The sequence below is a fragment of the Penicillium pulvis genome (assembly GCF_028828015.1).
Source record: "Penicillium pulvis strain IBT 33274 chromosome Unknown contig_7_segment1_segment0, whole genome shotgun sequence".
Lineage (NCBI taxonomy): Eukaryota > Fungi > Ascomycota > Eurotiomycetes > Eurotiales > Aspergillaceae > Penicillium > Penicillium pulvis.
Genome location: NW_026643079.1, coordinates 1,891,939 through 1,908,427, shown reverse-complemented (window position 1 = coordinate 1,908,427; position 16,489 = coordinate 1,891,939). Strand labels below are relative to the sequence as shown.

At 47.6% G+C, this 16,489-nt stretch overlaps 6 protein-coding genes across 6 annotated transcripts; 2 read left to right on the top strand and 4 right to left on the bottom strand.

The window, feature by feature from the left end:
• Positions 1 to 178: 178 nt before the first annotated feature.
• On the bottom strand, positions 179 to 1,821 carry N7503_008675 (translation initiation factor eIF2 subunit alpha). The gene is made up of 4 exons (XM_057068222.1): positions 1,581 to 1,821; positions 1,350 to 1,512; positions 1,083 to 1,290; positions 179 to 1,030 (listed from the first exon to the last, which is right to left on the bottom strand). Exons 1-4 carry the CDS (start codon positions 1,656 to 1,658, stop codon positions 553 to 555), a joined length of 927 nt encoding a protein of 308 aa, XP_056919077.1. The 5' UTR covers positions 1,659 to 1,821; the 3' UTR covers positions 179 to 552.
• Positions 1,822 to 2,343: 522 nt separating this feature from the next.
• On the top strand, positions 2,344 to 4,819 carry N7503_008674 (SulP family inorganic anion transporter; the record flags this gene model as incomplete). The annotated part of the gene is made up of 4 exons (XM_057068221.1): positions 2,344 to 2,786; positions 2,867 to 3,496; positions 3,548 to 4,067; positions 4,121 to 4,819. 4 exons carry the CDS (start codon positions 2,344 to 2,346, stop codon positions 4,817 to 4,819), a joined length of 2,292 nt encoding a protein of 763 aa, XP_056919076.1.
• Positions 4,820 to 5,370: 551 nt separating this feature from the next.
• Positions 5,371 to 6,429, bottom strand: N7503_008673 (uncharacterized protein; the record flags this gene model as incomplete). Its single annotated transcript, XM_057068220.1, has 1 exon — positions 5,371 to 6,429. One exon carries the CDS (start codon positions 6,427 to 6,429, stop codon positions 5,371 to 5,373), a length of 1,059 nt encoding a protein of 352 aa, XP_056919075.1.
• A 246-nt stretch (positions 6,430 to 6,675) lies between these two features.
• N7503_008672 (uncharacterized protein) lies at positions 6,676 to 12,056 on the bottom strand (the record flags this gene model as incomplete). Its single annotated transcript, XM_057068219.1, has 11 exons — positions 6,676 to 6,941; positions 7,009 to 7,117; positions 7,167 to 7,298; positions 7,353 to 7,718; positions 7,772 to 7,893; positions 8,195 to 8,540; positions 8,592 to 8,617; positions 8,807 to 9,035; positions 9,090 to 9,227; positions 9,283 to 9,297; positions 9,357 to 12,056. 11 exons carry the CDS (start codon positions 12,054 to 12,056, stop codon positions 6,676 to 6,678), a joined length of 4,449 nt encoding a protein of 1,482 aa, XP_056919074.1.
• Positions 12,057 to 12,757: 701 nt separating this feature from the next.
• N7503_008671 (F-box protein) lies at positions 12,758 to 14,140 on the bottom strand (the record flags this gene model as incomplete). The annotated part of the gene is made up of 3 exons (XM_057068218.1): positions 12,758 to 13,385; positions 13,436 to 13,939; positions 14,010 to 14,140. 3 exons carry the CDS (start codon positions 14,138 to 14,140, stop codon positions 12,758 to 12,760), a joined length of 1,263 nt encoding a protein of 420 aa, XP_056919073.1.
• Positions 14,141 to 15,263: 1,123 nt separating this feature from the next.
• N7503_008670 (oxidoreductase, short chain dehydrogenase/reductase family superfamily) lies at positions 15,264 to 16,151 on the top strand (the record flags this gene model as incomplete). Its single annotated transcript, XM_057068217.1, has 3 exons — positions 15,264 to 15,867; positions 15,929 to 16,025; positions 16,085 to 16,151. 3 exons carry the CDS (start codon positions 15,264 to 15,266, stop codon positions 16,149 to 16,151), a joined length of 768 nt encoding a protein of 255 aa, XP_056919072.1.
• Positions 16,152 to 16,489: the final 338 nt, after the last annotated feature.

Sequence of the window (16,489 nt, the reverse complement as noted above, 5' to 3'; positions counted from 1 at the left end):
TGCGAAGATGTAAATGAATAGCCACCCAGAGAAACAGGCTGGAGAGGCTGTAATGGTTAGGGTGAAATCTTGGAAAGCGCGGTCAAAAAGTGATTCGCGGGAAGATCCAAGCGCCACTCCCCGCTATCAAGAAATCCCGGGTGACGCGCTACGGAAAGCTACCGAATTCAAAGAAAAAATATGAAATCAGAAATATCTCTAGAAGCATCATTGGCATTGAACATCTCGGTTGCATCACACCATATATACATCAGAAAGTTGCATCTCACACCGTACATTCAAATAAAATGCCGGAACATGGTTTGCCAAATGGCATTATGCCTGCTCGTGGATAGAACCCGGACTCGAGGTGCAGGTGACTGGCCTTGGTGGAAAGGCAATTTCTGACTGCAATCATGCCTGATAGCACTTACATGGAGTCATCAAGCCTTTGTCTTTTCCATTGATCGCGTAAAATGTGCATGATTTTCTCTATCCATTTTTGCCCAGTCCTTCCTCCACATTTTGCCTTTTGAACTGGTCGACAACGCCGATGTACGTCGGGTTATTCCTTTACTCGGGCACGCCCTCGTCGCTCTCAGAGCCGCTCTCATCTCCGCTAACCTCCTGGTTCTCACGCTCACGCTTCTCCATAAGCTCCTGGAGAATAGCATCATCGTGCTCGGTAACGGCCTTGGGTGCCATCTTGACGGTGCAGTTACCTCCAGCGGCCTTGATGTTGGCCTCGATCCTTCGGATACCGGCCTCAAGCTGCTGGATACCAAGCTGCTTGTCCAGACATTGGCTGGTCAGGACGTACAGAGGAGGGGCGACCAGCTTAACCTTGATCTGGTTCTCGGGGGTGTTCTCGGCCTCGGCGGTGCGCAGGGCGGTCTTGACGGCATCGATACCTTCGTAGCTGAAGCAAGTGACTTCAATATCGGCACGAACCTTAGTGGGGGCGGGGGTGAGCTTCTTGCTGATGTAAAGCTGGAGCTCCTTCTTCACGGGTTCGCTAGGGAACTCGATGTCGTTCCACACCTCGGGGTTGCTAGAAAGTCGGTCAGCTGGGTAACATCAGAATCATAAGATGGAAGACATACGAGATGGAGATCTTGAATGCGTCGTGGGAGTGACCGTATTTCTTGTCCAGGGGCCAGGCAATCTGCTGGTATAGGGTTTCGAGAGGAGTCTGAGCTGCCTCGGCGACGTGGCGCAAGATAGAGTGCACCGCCTTGCTCTTGTTGTAACGCTCCTCACACTTCACGACATCCTCGGGAGAGACACGACGCTTCGACAGATCGATGTAACCTTTCATAACAATGTGAGTCAGTTGTCGGATCTTTGTAGAACAGTGGAGTTTTGCTCACCCTTCTCCTTGTCAACACGGAGCACGATGACAACCTCGTTACGGCCGATACGGATGAGCTTTTGGATACTGCGAATACGTCTTCTGGACAGTTCGGAGAGCAGGATCATGCCGTCGATGTTGTCGTACTCGAGCAGCTTCACGTATGCGCCCATCTCGGCGATCTACCAAACCCGGGGAAAAACGAATAAGCAAGGCCAAACGCGATCATACAGCGGTTTTCGGATCCTACCTGCTTGACATTGACCATGACATAGCTGTCCACCTCAGGGTACTTCTCCTCGTAGAAACGGCAATTTGTTAACGACATTTTGGCGGGGTTGCGATCTGATTTTCAGCGACGGGGATTCGGCGTAAAACAGGACTGATGAGACGACAGTCCTAGAAGCAGCGATGGGCTCGAGCCTAAAATCAAGGTTCTGAGCAGATCGAAAGGATCAGGGGGTTGAGAATGTATCGCTGGGCGGAAGCACAATCACTTCAAATCGCTATTGTGGCGGGCTCAAAACCCACACGGTCACGTGAATCACCGACTTTCCCAAATCAACACGTGACTCACCGCCTCGGTATACTTCGATTATGTCACAGCAACGGGCTCCGCTGCATGAGATAACCTACTAGTCTGTGTACGGCTGACTCCACTAGTTGCATATTGTTTCCGACTGCATGTTGCACAAAAAAAGTTACCGAGATCCGGTGGCATAATCAAACTGTTCTGGTTGGTCCTGAACTTTCCAATTGCAGTACTGAAATTAGACACATCAGCCCCTACAGTACATGACGGATCTGCATGGACAAGCCGTGATAGTAGCTCTGGCCCCGCTTATCGCAGACCCTAGTGGACACCGCCCTTGCTAGCCAGCCACGACGTTCGGATTTGTTTTCTCTTTTTATTTCCTTCCCAATAGTGGCTTTTCTTATTATTGATCCATTCCATGGAGGATTCAGGTGTATATCTTCCTTGAATCAGCTCATCGGGTTCTTAAGCAAGCATCATGTCTGACTCTCCGCCAGCCGGGCAAGATACGGAAGAGGCCCGCAACTTGCGAGATCGCCTGGCTGATATTTTTCGCCCAAGACCTTTCGGCTCTGCGACAGATCAATCGGGAGTACAAGGTGCCCAGGGCCTGGGAATAACGAACGAACCGGATGTGAGAACTCGCCTTTTGGAGTCGTACGACCGTTCGGACCCTGCGTGCGGTGAGAGACGTTGCAGCCATGGTACTTTTTCTCCTCACATCGAAACAGCCGAAAGAGCTGCATTTTCGCGGTCATCTGGCAGTCATATCGCACACAATGGGATTAGGGAATCAGGGATGGCGTCCAGTCCCTTCCGCGGAGGTGATGGTCGGCCAGAGTCCCACCAAGATTCGGAATACCCGTCATCACAAATGAAATCTTCCACCTCGGCTCTTTCTACTCAGGAATCTAAGAAACTGTAAGCCTTGTTTGATATATTCCGTTGAGCAGGCAACTGTAGGCCACCTAGAAAGAAGAGGGCTGACCAGCTCTTTGCAGTTACGTATCCTATTACATTCCCCTCTTCAATTGGATCGGACAATATCAATGGTCTTTTCTACGAGGAGATTTGATAGCAGCATTGACAATCTCCTCCGTCTATATTCCAATGGCCTTGTCTTTAGCCTCGAACCTTGCGCATGCACCCCCAGTCAATGGTCTTTATTCCTTCGTGATACATCCGCTGGTCTATGCGGTATTAGGAAGTTGCCCACTTATGGTTGTTGGACCGGAGGCGGCAGGCTCTCTGCTCACGGGTGCGATTGTCAAGGCTAGCCTTCTGCCTGACGACACCCCGGAGGAAATAAACGTGAAGAGTGCTATGGTAGTAGGGATCGCAACCGCGATGACTGGTGCTATGATTCTTATTGCCGGATTGACTCGCCTAGGATTTCTGGACAATATGCTCAGTCGGCCCTTCCTCAGAGGATTCATCACAGCCATTGGTTTCGTGATTTTCGTGGACCAGCTGATCCCACAATTGGGGCTTGCAGAGCTGGCAAAAGAGACTGGCGCTAGTCATGGCACGACAGTTGCCAAATTGTCTTTCATTATTCGCAATGTTCGAGAAAGCCATGCCCTTACTGCGGTGGTTTCGCTTGTGAGCTTTGGGATCATCTTTTTTTTCCGGTACGTGCAAGAGCCTGTTCTTGGCTTCGTGCATCACTGATCTTTTTATAGAACCTTGAAAAAGTGGATGGAACCTCGCTTCCCCCAAGTGATTTACTTCCCTGACCGCTTTTTCGTCGTGTTGATATCGGGTATATTGGCTTGGTCTCTCGACTGGGAAGCGAAAGGCCTCGAGCTTTTAGGATCCACCGATGTCAGTGCAAGCCGCCTCTTCGCCTTCCAGTGGCCCTTCCAAATGAAGTATATGGAGCACATTCGCACTGCTATGAGCAAAGCCTTCATCATTACTCTTCTTGGTTTCTTCGAGTCTTCGGTGGCGGCGAAGGGCCTGGCCGATGTCAAGTCCGATGGAATCCAGGGCACGCAAATTAGTGCCAACCGGGAAATGGTAGCTCTGGGAGTTGCCAATCTCGTGGGTGGGTGCTTTATGAGCCTTCCAGCTTTTGGCGGATACGGTCGAAGCAAGCTTAATGCACAGACCGGAGCACGATCCCCAATGAGCAGCATTTTTATTTCGGTCATCACTCTCATTGGAATTCTCGTTCTTTTACCCTATCTCTCTTGGCTTCCGGTTCGTGTGATCCCTTTTGGTCTTTATTTGAATGTGGCTAACGTCCTAAACAGAAAGCGGTCCTTTGCTCTATGATATCCGTCGTGGCATTTTCTCTCGTCGAAGAATGCCCCCACGACTTGATCTTTTTCTTCCATCTTCGTGGATGGACCGAACTAATGCTGATGTTCCTCATTTTCGTTACAACCATTTTCTATTCACTTGAGCTGGGCATGGCCCTCGGAATCGGTGTATCTGTCATAATCCTTATCCGCCATGCCACCCAGCCTCGCATTCAAATCCTTGGCAAGGTATCCGGCACTTCCACCCGCTTTGCGAACGCTGAGCTTCAGCCCGAAAACACCGAGATTGTTGAGGGTGCACTGATCGTCAAGATCCCTGAACCTCTGACATTTGCCAATACTGGTGATCTAAAGAACCGTCTTCGTCGTCTGGAGCTCTACGGAACCAGTCGAGCTCACCCCTCACTTCCCCGCATGCGCCCTGCCGAGTATAACAAGAACATCATCTTCGATGTACACGGCGTCACAAGTATTGATGGTTCGGGTACTCAGGTTCTCTGTGAAATCGTGCGTGCGTATACGGAGGAAGGAACGAGGGTTTTCTTCTGCCGGCTGCCCAATGACAAGGTGTTTCGCATGTTCGAGCTGAGTGGAATTGTTGAGGAATGTGGTGGTATCACACACTTTGTTCCCAGCGTGGACGAAGCTCTTCAAATGGCGGAAACAGAAGAACGATGGGACGGTGACTAAAAGGGCGCCTGTCACTTGTGAATATCTGTCTTGCCAGCGGAGCTTATGCTTCAATTAGATCGGCAAGAGAGCTTTTGGCTTTGCTTCGTAAATAAAGGTATTTTGTGATAATTACTTGCTGCTATCGAGCGATGAATATCAATTTGATCTTCTATCCATGAGTTACGACTAATAACTTCATGGACAGTAGAAGCCTAATCCCTGAAAGACTGTTGCATGGAACAATCGTAGATAACACCAAGTGGCCTATGGGTTTCCAGGTCATTCGTTGGCAGTGTGGCCGATTCTCGCACAGGGCGCAATCGCACGCGGATGGCCTCCTTTCTCCGCTTTGAAACGCCGCCTTTCGTCCACAGCTGGGGGGAATCACTGCAATCGATTGTCTTCCGTTATCCCCTTCCTGGATTTGCGATCGTCCGGGCCGTGATAATATTTCAGTAGTCGTGACGTGTAGCCCGGTAGTAGCAAGCAGTTGTCATGTCGCGCTCAGAAGTCTTCCGAATTAATAGGGGATAATCAAAAAATCTAGAATATTCGCAGACGCGGTCTTTTCAAGTAGCGGTTTGATCCCCGACGACAGCTTTGCCAATGACAGCTCGTAGCAGACTTTGACTCGCACGAAGAGCCAACTGATCTTTAGTCGGAGCATCAGCCCCATCCTGACCCTCTGCTCGAGCAACATCAACAACCAGTTTCATGCGTCCTTCGCCTCCCAACACAAAAGCCGCACATGAAGCTTTGGATAACCGAACATGATGTTTGGCAGCCTTATTCTTCGACGACCCAGTCAAATCAAGCTGCATCGCCAGATGCGTCTCCAGATAAGTACTGAGATTTGCAATTAAAGGACTGCTCAATTTTTGCTTCAAAGTACGTCTCGAAGTACTATTTCCATCGCTCAAGAACCCAGTCAAGGATGCTCGCGAGATACTGATATTCAGCGTTCGCAATGCCGGCGCAATCATTGCCGAAAAGGCCAATGTCAGTTGCAGCTCCTTGATCACCTCTTCAACAATTTCATTCGCGGAGTCTCCCAGCCCCGTTCGGAGCTCGTCCACGAAGCTTTCCAGACCTTTACAGAGAAAAGTAGATGAAAGACGGAGGGGAGCACAGTAGGCATCGAAATTAGCCGATAAGAATGAGATGAATGTTTGTCGTAGCGCGTTTGGACATTTCGTCAATAGTAGCGGAAGAAATGTTGATCCTTCACTAGGAGGAACCCGTTGGAAATTGGACTCTGGTTCCGCGAGGAGAGCAGCTTTGTAGACTATGTTCTCATATTCGAGTGTCACCAAGATTCCGGGGAAGGAAGTGTTAGCGTCGCGTCTGTCTGATGCGTCGCGTGTGAATGACCCCGCGGTCATGAATTGCCATCTACATTCTCTGAGGGCACCTGTTTTTGACAGCGAATCGTCATCTGCTGTGTTGGCGGTAGAATGGAGACCCGCTAGGACATCGCCTGTCAGTTGATCGCGTAATCTTGTTGCGTATGTATTCAAGGCGGCTTGATTGTTTAAAAGGCTCGCGCAATCTTTCTTGTGGTGCAGGGGTGAGAGACGGTGTAAAGTCCATGAGGTATTAAAAAGCTGCGAATGTGAGGCCGACTCCATTGTGAATTAATTACTGCACTTTAGATTGTTGTTGTGGACGCAAGGTGAAGGTCTATCAATGTTTTAAGCTTATCGATATGGACGCGCTCAGTGCAAACAAGGCAAATACCCTCTATTGATTCCTTTTTCGGTTTAGTGCATGAGACCCCCCTATAGACCAGGTAATATGATTAAGTTTCAATTGTTTTCTAATAGCTGACCATATGCTCTGGTCTTCCTTTATGAATCAATTCCACGGTCATGGTTTTATCGGCCGGCCTTCTTTCTCTTTGCGACTTTCCAGAGTCTCTGTAGCATGTCGTCCTGGCTTTGCGTCAACACATTCACCACATTCTCCCGATGGATCTGATTTAACGGTGCCACTATTTCCGGAGTCTGTTGATTAGTAGCTGGGTGGTCGGATTCATTTTTGCCTTGAGAAAATTGTCGGAGCTTTTCCCAACTATCTTGGACCGACTTGTAGTTGAAAGAAACATAGATGATAAAGATTCCCAAAGCGATTGAGATGCAGACTGTCCTGAATGTTAGGCTTCTGAAAATCCAGAAAATGACATCTCGCCCAAGAAGTAACAGACTTACAAATAATGGGGAATATAAACTCCGGTGCAAATTGAACATTTCCTTGACTGTCGTGGTGAAAGGAGGTCACATTCAACGCAAAGAGAGAGGCGAGGAAAGACATCGGGAGCTACTTTTGAATTAGCCTTATCCTTATTGTGGAGTCAGGTCATACCCACAAAGAAAATGGTGACAACTGTGAAGACCATGAGCGTTGTTCCCTGTCTTGCAGACTGTTTTGCCAAGTCGCGAGAAAGTACTGCCTCGGTGATATTGATCCCATTCTGCTCGAGATCCAGAGTCTCTTTGACCTTTGTGAAAGTTAGTAATCCAAAACCTAGCGTAATAGCATCTCTGGTCCTCACTGATGTTTGGATGGTTTCTGCGATTTTGTCCATCTCGATTATCTCTTCGAGAATGTCGGCCAGGTTTCGCTCCGTTCCCATTCTACTCTTCATTGCTTGACTTACTTGGCCTTCTTGGCCTAGAAGTCCTTCCCAGACGACTTTTTGTTGGGTCAAGACCGTCTTGATCATATTTAGTTCGTCCCGGATATCCTTGACCTCTTCCAAGAGCAGTGCAGCGTTGTAGATCGCTTTCCAATCTTTCTGCTCTTCACTATCGACGCTGGATTCTTCATTCTGTTTTGCCTTTGGGCTGGTACCATTGCCGTCTTTCTTATCTTTGACCTTTTTCACAAATCGTGTGAACAGATCGTTCTCATCCACGGCCTGCTCATTCCCATGAGTTAGAGGAAATTGACCACATTGGAGGGGAATCTCACTGTTTGGTTGATCGTCTCTGCAAAGATTTCGCAAGGTGATTTCAGGAAGCGATCCTTTCTCCTATTCTCTTTGTCTTCATGGCCCTCATTGTTCTCTCTTGTCTTCTCTCTCCCTCCCTCACCTGTCTTGTCCATAAACTTGGGGTACTTTTTATCTTCATCCACCCCAAGCACGACGAGAGACCAATTTATGGTGTGAGTAAAATTAATGCAAAAGTTAACAATGAGTTTGGCCAGATCAAGAGCCGAGGAGGGGGCAATTGTCCTCCACCTCTGTTATTTCTTTCTCGAAGATGTTCGAAGATCCCTTCAACGACCGGATCCTCCAACCCATCTGGGCGAAGCGTAGAAGAAGAGATTACTGTATCTTAGAAAGTCCATCAGCTTACACTTAATCCAAACATGATGTTTTGTGAGACATACTTGTATCAATAATCCAAAGCCAAAGTTGGCCAATAGACAGAATGGGCCACCATTCACCATTTTTTGTTTTATCACCGCGGTCCTTATCCAGCAAGTACCGAGTCACCACTTGATCGGCATCTCGCAGCTTCATGTCAGGCAAAGCCTGGTAGTAGAACTGATCCAGAGACCGAGAGCCTTGTACGACCTGTCTTTTTCCGTTGTAGGTCTCCATGAAATTTTGATACTGAGCTCTGAAATTATCTTTCTTTGGATCCATTTCCTGATTGCCAGCTTGTGCCAATATGTCAAGGTCTTCCGATGCTTCATTGGCTTCAAAACATTTTTCAAATGTCAGGTATGGGATCTGGAATGGTGAGTGACAATTGTCAAATTTAGACCTCAGTAGACTTCTTACATAAAGAGCAGCAGTGTTATCGTCTTCTAGATATTTTATTCATGTAAGCTTCCTGGCTTGGACGGTTTGAAGGGTGGTTGTTCTCGCACACCCTTTCCGTAAACAGGAAGGAGAGTGTGGGGGAGAGGCATTAATGACAAGGCACACCCATAATTAATATAAGATGAATGTGCCAAAGTCACCCCCCTTCCTTCAACTTGGTTGGAAAAACTCACCATCTATGTTTTTCGCCGGTTCTGATTTTGACTTGGCGCGATCGGTCTGGGGAGTCGTCAAGGGTACTGGCGGCTGGGATTCAGGCTTCGCATTATCTCCGTTTTGGTTTGTGCCAGGCTCTTCCATCGTCTTTGCTGGTTTGGAATCATCGTTCTTCTGGTTCCGGTCTTTTTCATTATCTGGTTGTTCAGTTGACGGAGCGGGAGTGGGCTTTCTGGAAAATCTCTCCTAGATTAAAGGATCAGCCATGAGCCATCTCTACCATCGATAATTGTTCCATACCAGGAAATTCGGCTTCATGAACTTAGTCTCTGAGTCTCCAGACGGTACCTCCTGCCAGCTTCGCCGCAGGAAGTCACGTAAAGCTGCGTGGTCTGTTTTCGGCTTTTTCTGGTCAAAGAGCAATCTTTGGACAAGATCCTAGGATTATGTTAGCTGAATATTAGATCGTCATGTGTGGTTACATCTTTTCTACCTCCATCCATTCCATCTGATGACAGGTTAGTAAACAGCTACAAGTTCCCTGCTCCTATTATGGGAGTCACTTACATTGTTGGCCGGAAGATGTATCCATCTCATCGTGAGATCCTCCTTTTCATAAAGCCTTTCTTCCATACCAATTGACTTGATCTCTTCTCGGCCTACCGACTTGAGCAATTCCGTTGCCCTCTCCATGAATTTCGCGGGGCCATCTTTCTCTGTGTTGTAAATAACATCGTGTGGAAACAAAGATCGTCGGAGAAGATCCACACGTCCACCGTGACTATAAAAGTCTACGATGGTCATTTTATACTTCTGGGCAACATTGCCTTTTGCACTGTTCTTCCCCAATTTGGGTGCCTCACAAGGGCCACTTTCGAATTTCCTGCCAATCACCAAGGGTGGATCTTGGAGAATATCCAATGTGTGGGAATAGCGAGCCTCTTCCTTCTTTGGGAGACTGTACTGTTCTGTTGTCTCTCTACTTTTGGGAACATTGGAAGGTTTGAGCTTCTCGTTGACGATTTGAATAGCCTTGTCCCGGTCTTGTCGGTTGGTTGTTGATTTGAGTTGGTTATGTGGATCGCTTGTTTGAAGAAGCCACCACACCACAGCAAAGTTTCCACGGTAGGCCGCCCACTGCAAGAGAGTTTCTGGCTTCTTTGTCTCAACAATGCTGCCCTGAAGAAGCAAAAGGAGATTTTCATGCTCATCAGACCTCATTGCGTACCATACAAGTCTTATTTGTTCAAGGTTTGCTTTTTCTAGATCGGAATTTCCAGCCTTTTGTAGGCCCTCAATGGCGACTTCCAGTCCTTTCCTAGAGTTCAGATTCCGGAGGGCTTCCGTCGTTGAATCTAAGTCAACCTTTTTCTGGGCTAGAAGCCGAATGGCAAGCTTGGAGTCGCTTAGTCTTTTTTCTAGATTTTGAGTCCCCTCCTCTTCCTCATCTTCGGTATCCTTTTCGGACTCCTCTTCGGACTCCTCTTCGGACTCCTCTTTGGTGTCGGTCTGATATTCGGCCTGCAGTGTAGGTTGATTTTGGCGTATTTCTGTAGGTTGCCCTGTAACTTGTGTCTCAATATGCTGCTCAATTTGATCTGGAGCTTGCTCCGTGGGTTGCTCGGTCGCATGATGCTCTGTCTTGTTCTCCGAATCTGAATCTCCACGCGGCAGATTATTTAGTCCTTTGATTGATAGCACCAATGAAGTCTGTTTATCATCGCCTGTTTTGATGTCAAACGATGTTCCCTTGTTGAGAAGAGCCTCAACGACTTTTCCAAATCCTTTGTAGCTGGCAAGATGCAGGGCTGTCCATCCATTGATCTCAAGAGCATTGATATCAAACTTATCTGCGTGTCGAAGGTATATATCAACAACAGCTATACATCCCAGTTCAGACGCTCGGTGCAATGGCGTCTTCTTTTCTTTCGTCAAAAGAAACTTTGCGCCTTTTTCCAGCAGCAGTTCTGCGATCCCTGCTTGGTCCTTGGCTTTGCGACATCCGGGAGCTTTGTGCAAAGCTGTGAAGCCTTCGTTATCAGAAGCATCTATCTCCGGATTTTCACCGAGAATCATCGTTACTATCTCTAAATTCCTGTACTGTACAGCAAGGTGCAATGCCGTCCAATCATTACCATCGGTGGCATTGATATCGGGGTTTCTCCCCAAAATCATGCTAAGCACCCCCGGCTTCGAATACCGGGCAGCAGTATGAAGCGGAGTCCACCCATCTGAATCTTTCGCATGGATACTTGGATTCTCCTCTAGGATCAATTGAACCATCTCCAGGTTGCCATAGCGAATGGCAACATGTAACGGTGTCGCGCCATCGGAGGTGACACTGTCCACGTCGGGGCTAAGTTCCAAAATTGACTTCACCATTTCTTTTTCACCATAGTGTGCTGCAAAATGCAGTGGGGTCCATTCATCGGGGGCTTTCACATTAATATTTGGGGTTTTCTGCAAGATAATCCCGACTACTGTCACAGTGGAGTATCGACATGCACTATGAAGCGGCCACCACTTGTCCGGGTCAGAAAGATTCACATCGGCATCGTGTTTGAGCAAGATGCGAACTACTTCTTCGGAATCCATTCGACATGCCATTGTCAAGGGTGTATCATACACGCCGGGCATGTTGACTGCATCGTTGTGAACCAGCAGAGCCTCGACCGCCTCCACATGTTTTTTGGTAATAGCAATCATGAGAGGAGTATATTCGTCGGCGATTGTTTTTGCCTTGAGATCTGCACCGTGACCCAGCAGTAAATGGATAACTCCGACATGTCCACGAGCCGCTGCATGATGCAATGGTGACCAGTCGTCATTGTCTTTTGCGTCGATTTGAGCGCCATTTTTGATTAAAATTGAAACCACTTCAACCCTTCCTTCCCAACATGCCAGATGAAGAGCTGTTTTGCCTTCCTCGGTCTTCGCCTCGATATGAGCATGCCATTCTAAAATGCCAGGTTGAATAAGTATCTTGGTTAAATTAACGAATCCTTCGCGAGATGCTATAATGAGCGAGGTTACTCCTTGCTCCCCAGTGGCGTTGATATTGGCTCCCTCTTTTAAGCACTGCCAAAACTTTTGCACATTATCAACAGAGACTGCGTCCAGAAGACGTTTATTGAGGTCAGAAATCTTGACCCCGGGCGTGCGAGATGGGTGAGCATCTTTTGTGGGATTGTGATCGTCAACAGGGGCATTAGCTGAAGAGGGAGGAGGTATTGAAACTCTAGACGCGATATTGGATTGCTCGGCCATCGTAGGCGCCGAATCTGACTTATTGTATCGTGACTCCACGAGATACTTATGATAAGGCTTTGGATTTCAATTTACCAGATTTTGTGATATTTTGAGGGGCTTTGTTATTCAGCTGTGCAAGGTTCACGCCCCCAAAAAGTACGCTTCGTATACGTGATGCTAGCCTAGTTAGTGTTAGTTGATTGGGACAGACACCAATGGCTGCAGGACATCACGGCGCTATCAACGCTTATTGGTTAACCCCATGTTCCTACCAACTAGAGACTCGTTCATGTGCTCATATTGGTCTTGGCAGATGTAGTCAGACTCGTTAGGGTGTTCTGGGCGCATTTGCGGTCGCTCCAGATGCACGGAACGGGCCGTGTAGCCGTGCGACCCAAGGTTTAACACATAACTCAAGAACCATACCATCGTCCGCGAGGGGAGAAGTATTTTTTTTGGTGGGTTCTTTTTGAAATGAATTCTTTATCCAGTGAATGAGATGTAATACCTGCGCGAAGTAGACAGTAGGGATCGATCGAGCTATCTGGAAAGACTCCGACAATGGGACGTGCTCATACGAATCAATCTTCTCAACTGAAATTGGCTTTCAAAAATTCTGACCGCGGGTTAAAAAAAAAAAAAAAAAAAAAAAAAGGGAAGAAAAAGTACAAAACATGAGGTATCTATCGCATAAACGCCACAACGCTCCATCTAATGCATTATGCTCTCCATCCCTGTGTACGATGGCAATCCGGGCACCCAAACAGAACGGGGATACCATTCCAGTGCCATACGCTCTCTATATCATGAGGAATCGCGTTTCTAGATGCGAGTTCTGCTTTGGCAGCGTCAAACCAAAGATCGCGCACAGACGTATGCGTATTCTGAGCGTTTCGGTTAGAAGCCCGACCCCAGACCACGGAATTCATGTGGTCTTTTTCGTGTGCGTTCATGTCATGATAGAAATTATACATGAAATCTTTGCGCTGCATGCGCTGGTTACCCCCATCGCCAATCTCAGCGGAGAAAAATTCGACTATCCTAGCGAATGGTGAGACCGTGAGAAGAGAGCTGATCCAGGAGTCGTCGGGCTCCCCTTCAGATGCCATGGTGTACCGAATATATGACACTAGCAGGTGAATGCAGTGGTGAGTCGCAATGAGGGCTGCGGTATTGGTGAACGGGGGTTCGCGAAGAATTCGAGTTTGAAGTTCGCGGTACATTTTTTGACGCATGGATAAGGGTACTGGGACAGAGAGATTGCCGGCTTCGTATTCTCGAAGAAGCATGTTGGTGTGTTCGCGACGCGCAGATGAGTACGACTCGAGGTAGTATAACGTGTAATACCTACAATACTGTCAGCCCAGTGGCCCAAGCAAATTCGTACATAAACTTACATCAATGGTGAAAGATGAAACCACATGCTAGTTTTCCCTCGTTTCACCAATGCTGTTCGTTCGGCCTTCTTCGTTGGAAAGGAAGTTCTGTCGAAAATCGATTCTGTCTGCACAAATCGGTCCATCACCCGGTCTGCGAGGTAATAGCATAATCGCGAGCAAAGCTTTTGCCTTTGTCGCAAGCTCCACAGGTATCGGAAAGTATATAGGTGACCACCTCGGGCACTTTTGGAAGGGGGAAATAGGTCGGACAGGAGGACCACATCATCTTCGGGGCTCCGGGTATAGATACGTTCGCTGTCGATTGGGGAGGGGAGGCTGCCATGGCGGTGTCGACGGAGGTATAAGCGGACAATACCATGTTCGTGAGAAGTCAAGACCTTGTTGAAGGACTTGCAGACTAGCTTTAGAGATAGAAAATCGGCGGTCCCGCAGTGGGCGAAGATTAAGATTTGGATCTCGACGGGGAGGCCCCACGGCGGCAGAGGATTGGCGCTGTCTAAGCTGTCGCGCAGCAAGGAAAGAAGCAAAAATTAGCCAACGAACTCTAACACACATGTAACACAAAGCTCACCCAAGCGAAGACGAGGATGCCGGAGTGTCTCGGTGGGATCGGTCCTTGTCTTTCGCGCCCGTCTTTCTCCCCTTTTGGATAGCAGCTCGAAGATTTTGTGCTGATAGCAGGATTTTAGAGAATCCACTCATCCTGAGGTTCAAGAACACATGGATGGACCAGCTCCGGCGAAGCCACACGGGTAGAAAGGTCAAGTCACTTCAATGTCTCGAACGGGCGTTGGCATTAATATCTGACTAAGCAGCGGAAAAGCAGGCTGACGTAGTTTGTTTCTAACTGTTCTCCTTGATTAGCACAAGGCTTTAAGTCCATGATCAAGCCCATACAAAGATTTGTATGGTTTTACTTGAACGATCTGAGTTTGGGTGGGTCCTAGGTGTGGACGAATGGCATCCCGGTCCTCATGTGAGTCCCCGACCTTTGTTGGCCATTGTTTACGGGGAAATGACGAGTGGGAGAAGAGCTATTCCATCTTGATATGTCACGGTCCCCATAGTGTTGTTGTAGATAGTAAGGGAGTGAAAAGAAGCTGTGGTATGGGTTTGAAACAGTATGGTTGGAGAAGGAAAAAATTGATATGTGCTCCTGTAGACGGACAATTTGGTTTCGTTAAGTGCTTTTCCATACAAGTCCTGAACTTTGCATGGCACTGGCTGCCATATCTAGTTCAAATATCCGCAGTCTAATCTTGAAAGCAATCAATCAACCTAGGCAATTTGGCATCTTCGCATCTTCTAATCAATGAGTTGACTGGTCCAGCATCTAAGATACCCAAAAAAGACTAGCGTGGGGAGAAAATGCTTGGCAAGAAAGAAACGAACTGAATTTAATAAACGGCGAAGTGCGACGATGTTTAAAAGGAAACGAGAAGGCTTGATTTCGCTTGTAATTGCTGTTCTGGTCCTCTCATAGAGCTATGGATGCCTTATTTCATACCCTCCAGGCTACACTTCGCACCTGACATATTCAATTCGACGGGACGTCCCCACATAGCTTCCGATATCAGGGGACCAAAGTGGATGACAATGGTCAAATAAACACAGTCTGGGTACTTTCAAAAGACTCTATTTATGCGCGTCGAAATGCATGATGTTGTCAACAATGTACATCTTGTGTCACCTACATTACGTCATCTGATTCTTGCGTCAGATCCCTGCCACTTGCAAATACTCTGGGTATTCGAATCTAGTATCTTACAACTTACAACTGTTGAATTCATACTTTTCTAGAAATTCAAGCATACAAATTAACAACATGAGCAACAATATCCTCGTGGTGGGTGCCACAAGGGGTCTTGGGGCCTCCCTCAGAGCACTATATGCCCAAGACTCAACGAGACACGTCTTTGCGACCTCGAGATCAGAATCAGCGCCCCAAGCAGAACAATCTACCACTTGGCTGACTGGTATTGATCTCACTCAGTCCGACGTGGGTCAAAAGCTGGTCTCACAGATTCCAGCATCTACTAAGATCTCGACTGCGATCATTTCAGCCGGCTACTTCGGCTTCGAATCCTTTGATGCCCCAGATTGGGAAAAGGAGGTCCAAATGTATACTACGTCGGCAATTGCACCGGTTTTCTTGGTGCATCATCTTGTCAAGGCGGGCTTGTTGGGAGAAGCCAGCAAAGTTATCTTCGTTAGCAGTGAGAGCGGCAGTATCACTCTCCGCCACGAGAAGGAGGGCGGAGGGAATTATGGTCATCATGCAAGCAAAGCTGCTCTGAATATGGTGGGCAAGCTGCTAAGCTTGGATCTCAAACCCAAGGGAATTGCTGTTGGATTGGTGCATCCAGGTTTTATGCGGACAGAAATGACCAAGGGTGTTGGGTTTGACAAGTATTGGGATGCTGGCGGTGGTAAGCATGGCTTTACGCAAAATATCTTTTTGGTATACTAGGTATATTGACATTCTTTCAGCTGTTACCCCTAATGAAGCAGCTCAGTCACTCGCATTGTTTATTGAGGACTTTGATATTAATAAGACTGGGGAGTACTGGGCACCAAGAGGGCCTGGGTAAGTCAACCCTGATCTATAGTCACATAGTGTCTTGCTGCTGACTTGATATACAACAGAGACATTGGAACCGCGGAAGACGTCCTTGGAAAAGGCTTGCCAACTCCCTTACAACTCCCTTGGTAAAGGCCCCAAGTATCCAGGTCGCAGTAAATACTGCACAAGGGTGAACAATAGTTAATGCCTGGTGCCTGACACTCTTAGCTCTATGGCGTAGCAGGGTTGTTGAAACGATTGACCAACAATTGACAACATTTTTCGGTAATATAACTTGTCGATAGTATTACAACATTCAATGTATTTTGTTACCCGTAAATTTGATCAGTCATGGCCATAGTCACTTTATCATTGTGGTGTGTCGGCCGAGGTACATGATTTGGTAATATTTCCCCCGCACCCCCAAAGACCACAGATGGGGTTTCAAAATAATGTTTATAATCAAAGTAACCCTCAGCTCCAATTAT

Bases quoted from the DNA above. Each gene is read 5' to 3' on its own strand.
- N7503_008675 (XM_057068222.1), bottom strand. From the start codon at position 1,658: ATGTCGTTAACAAATTGCCGTTTCTACGAGGAGAAGTACCCTGAGGTG. The intron at 1,513-1,580 runs GTAGGATCCGAA...CGGGTTTGGTAG, and splicing joins TCATGGTCAATGTCAAGCAG to ATCGCCGAGATGGGCGCATA. The intron at 1,031-1,082 runs GTATGTCTTCCA...CCGACTTTCTAG, and splicing joins GCATTCAAGATCTCCATCTC to CAACCCCGAGGTGTGGAACG.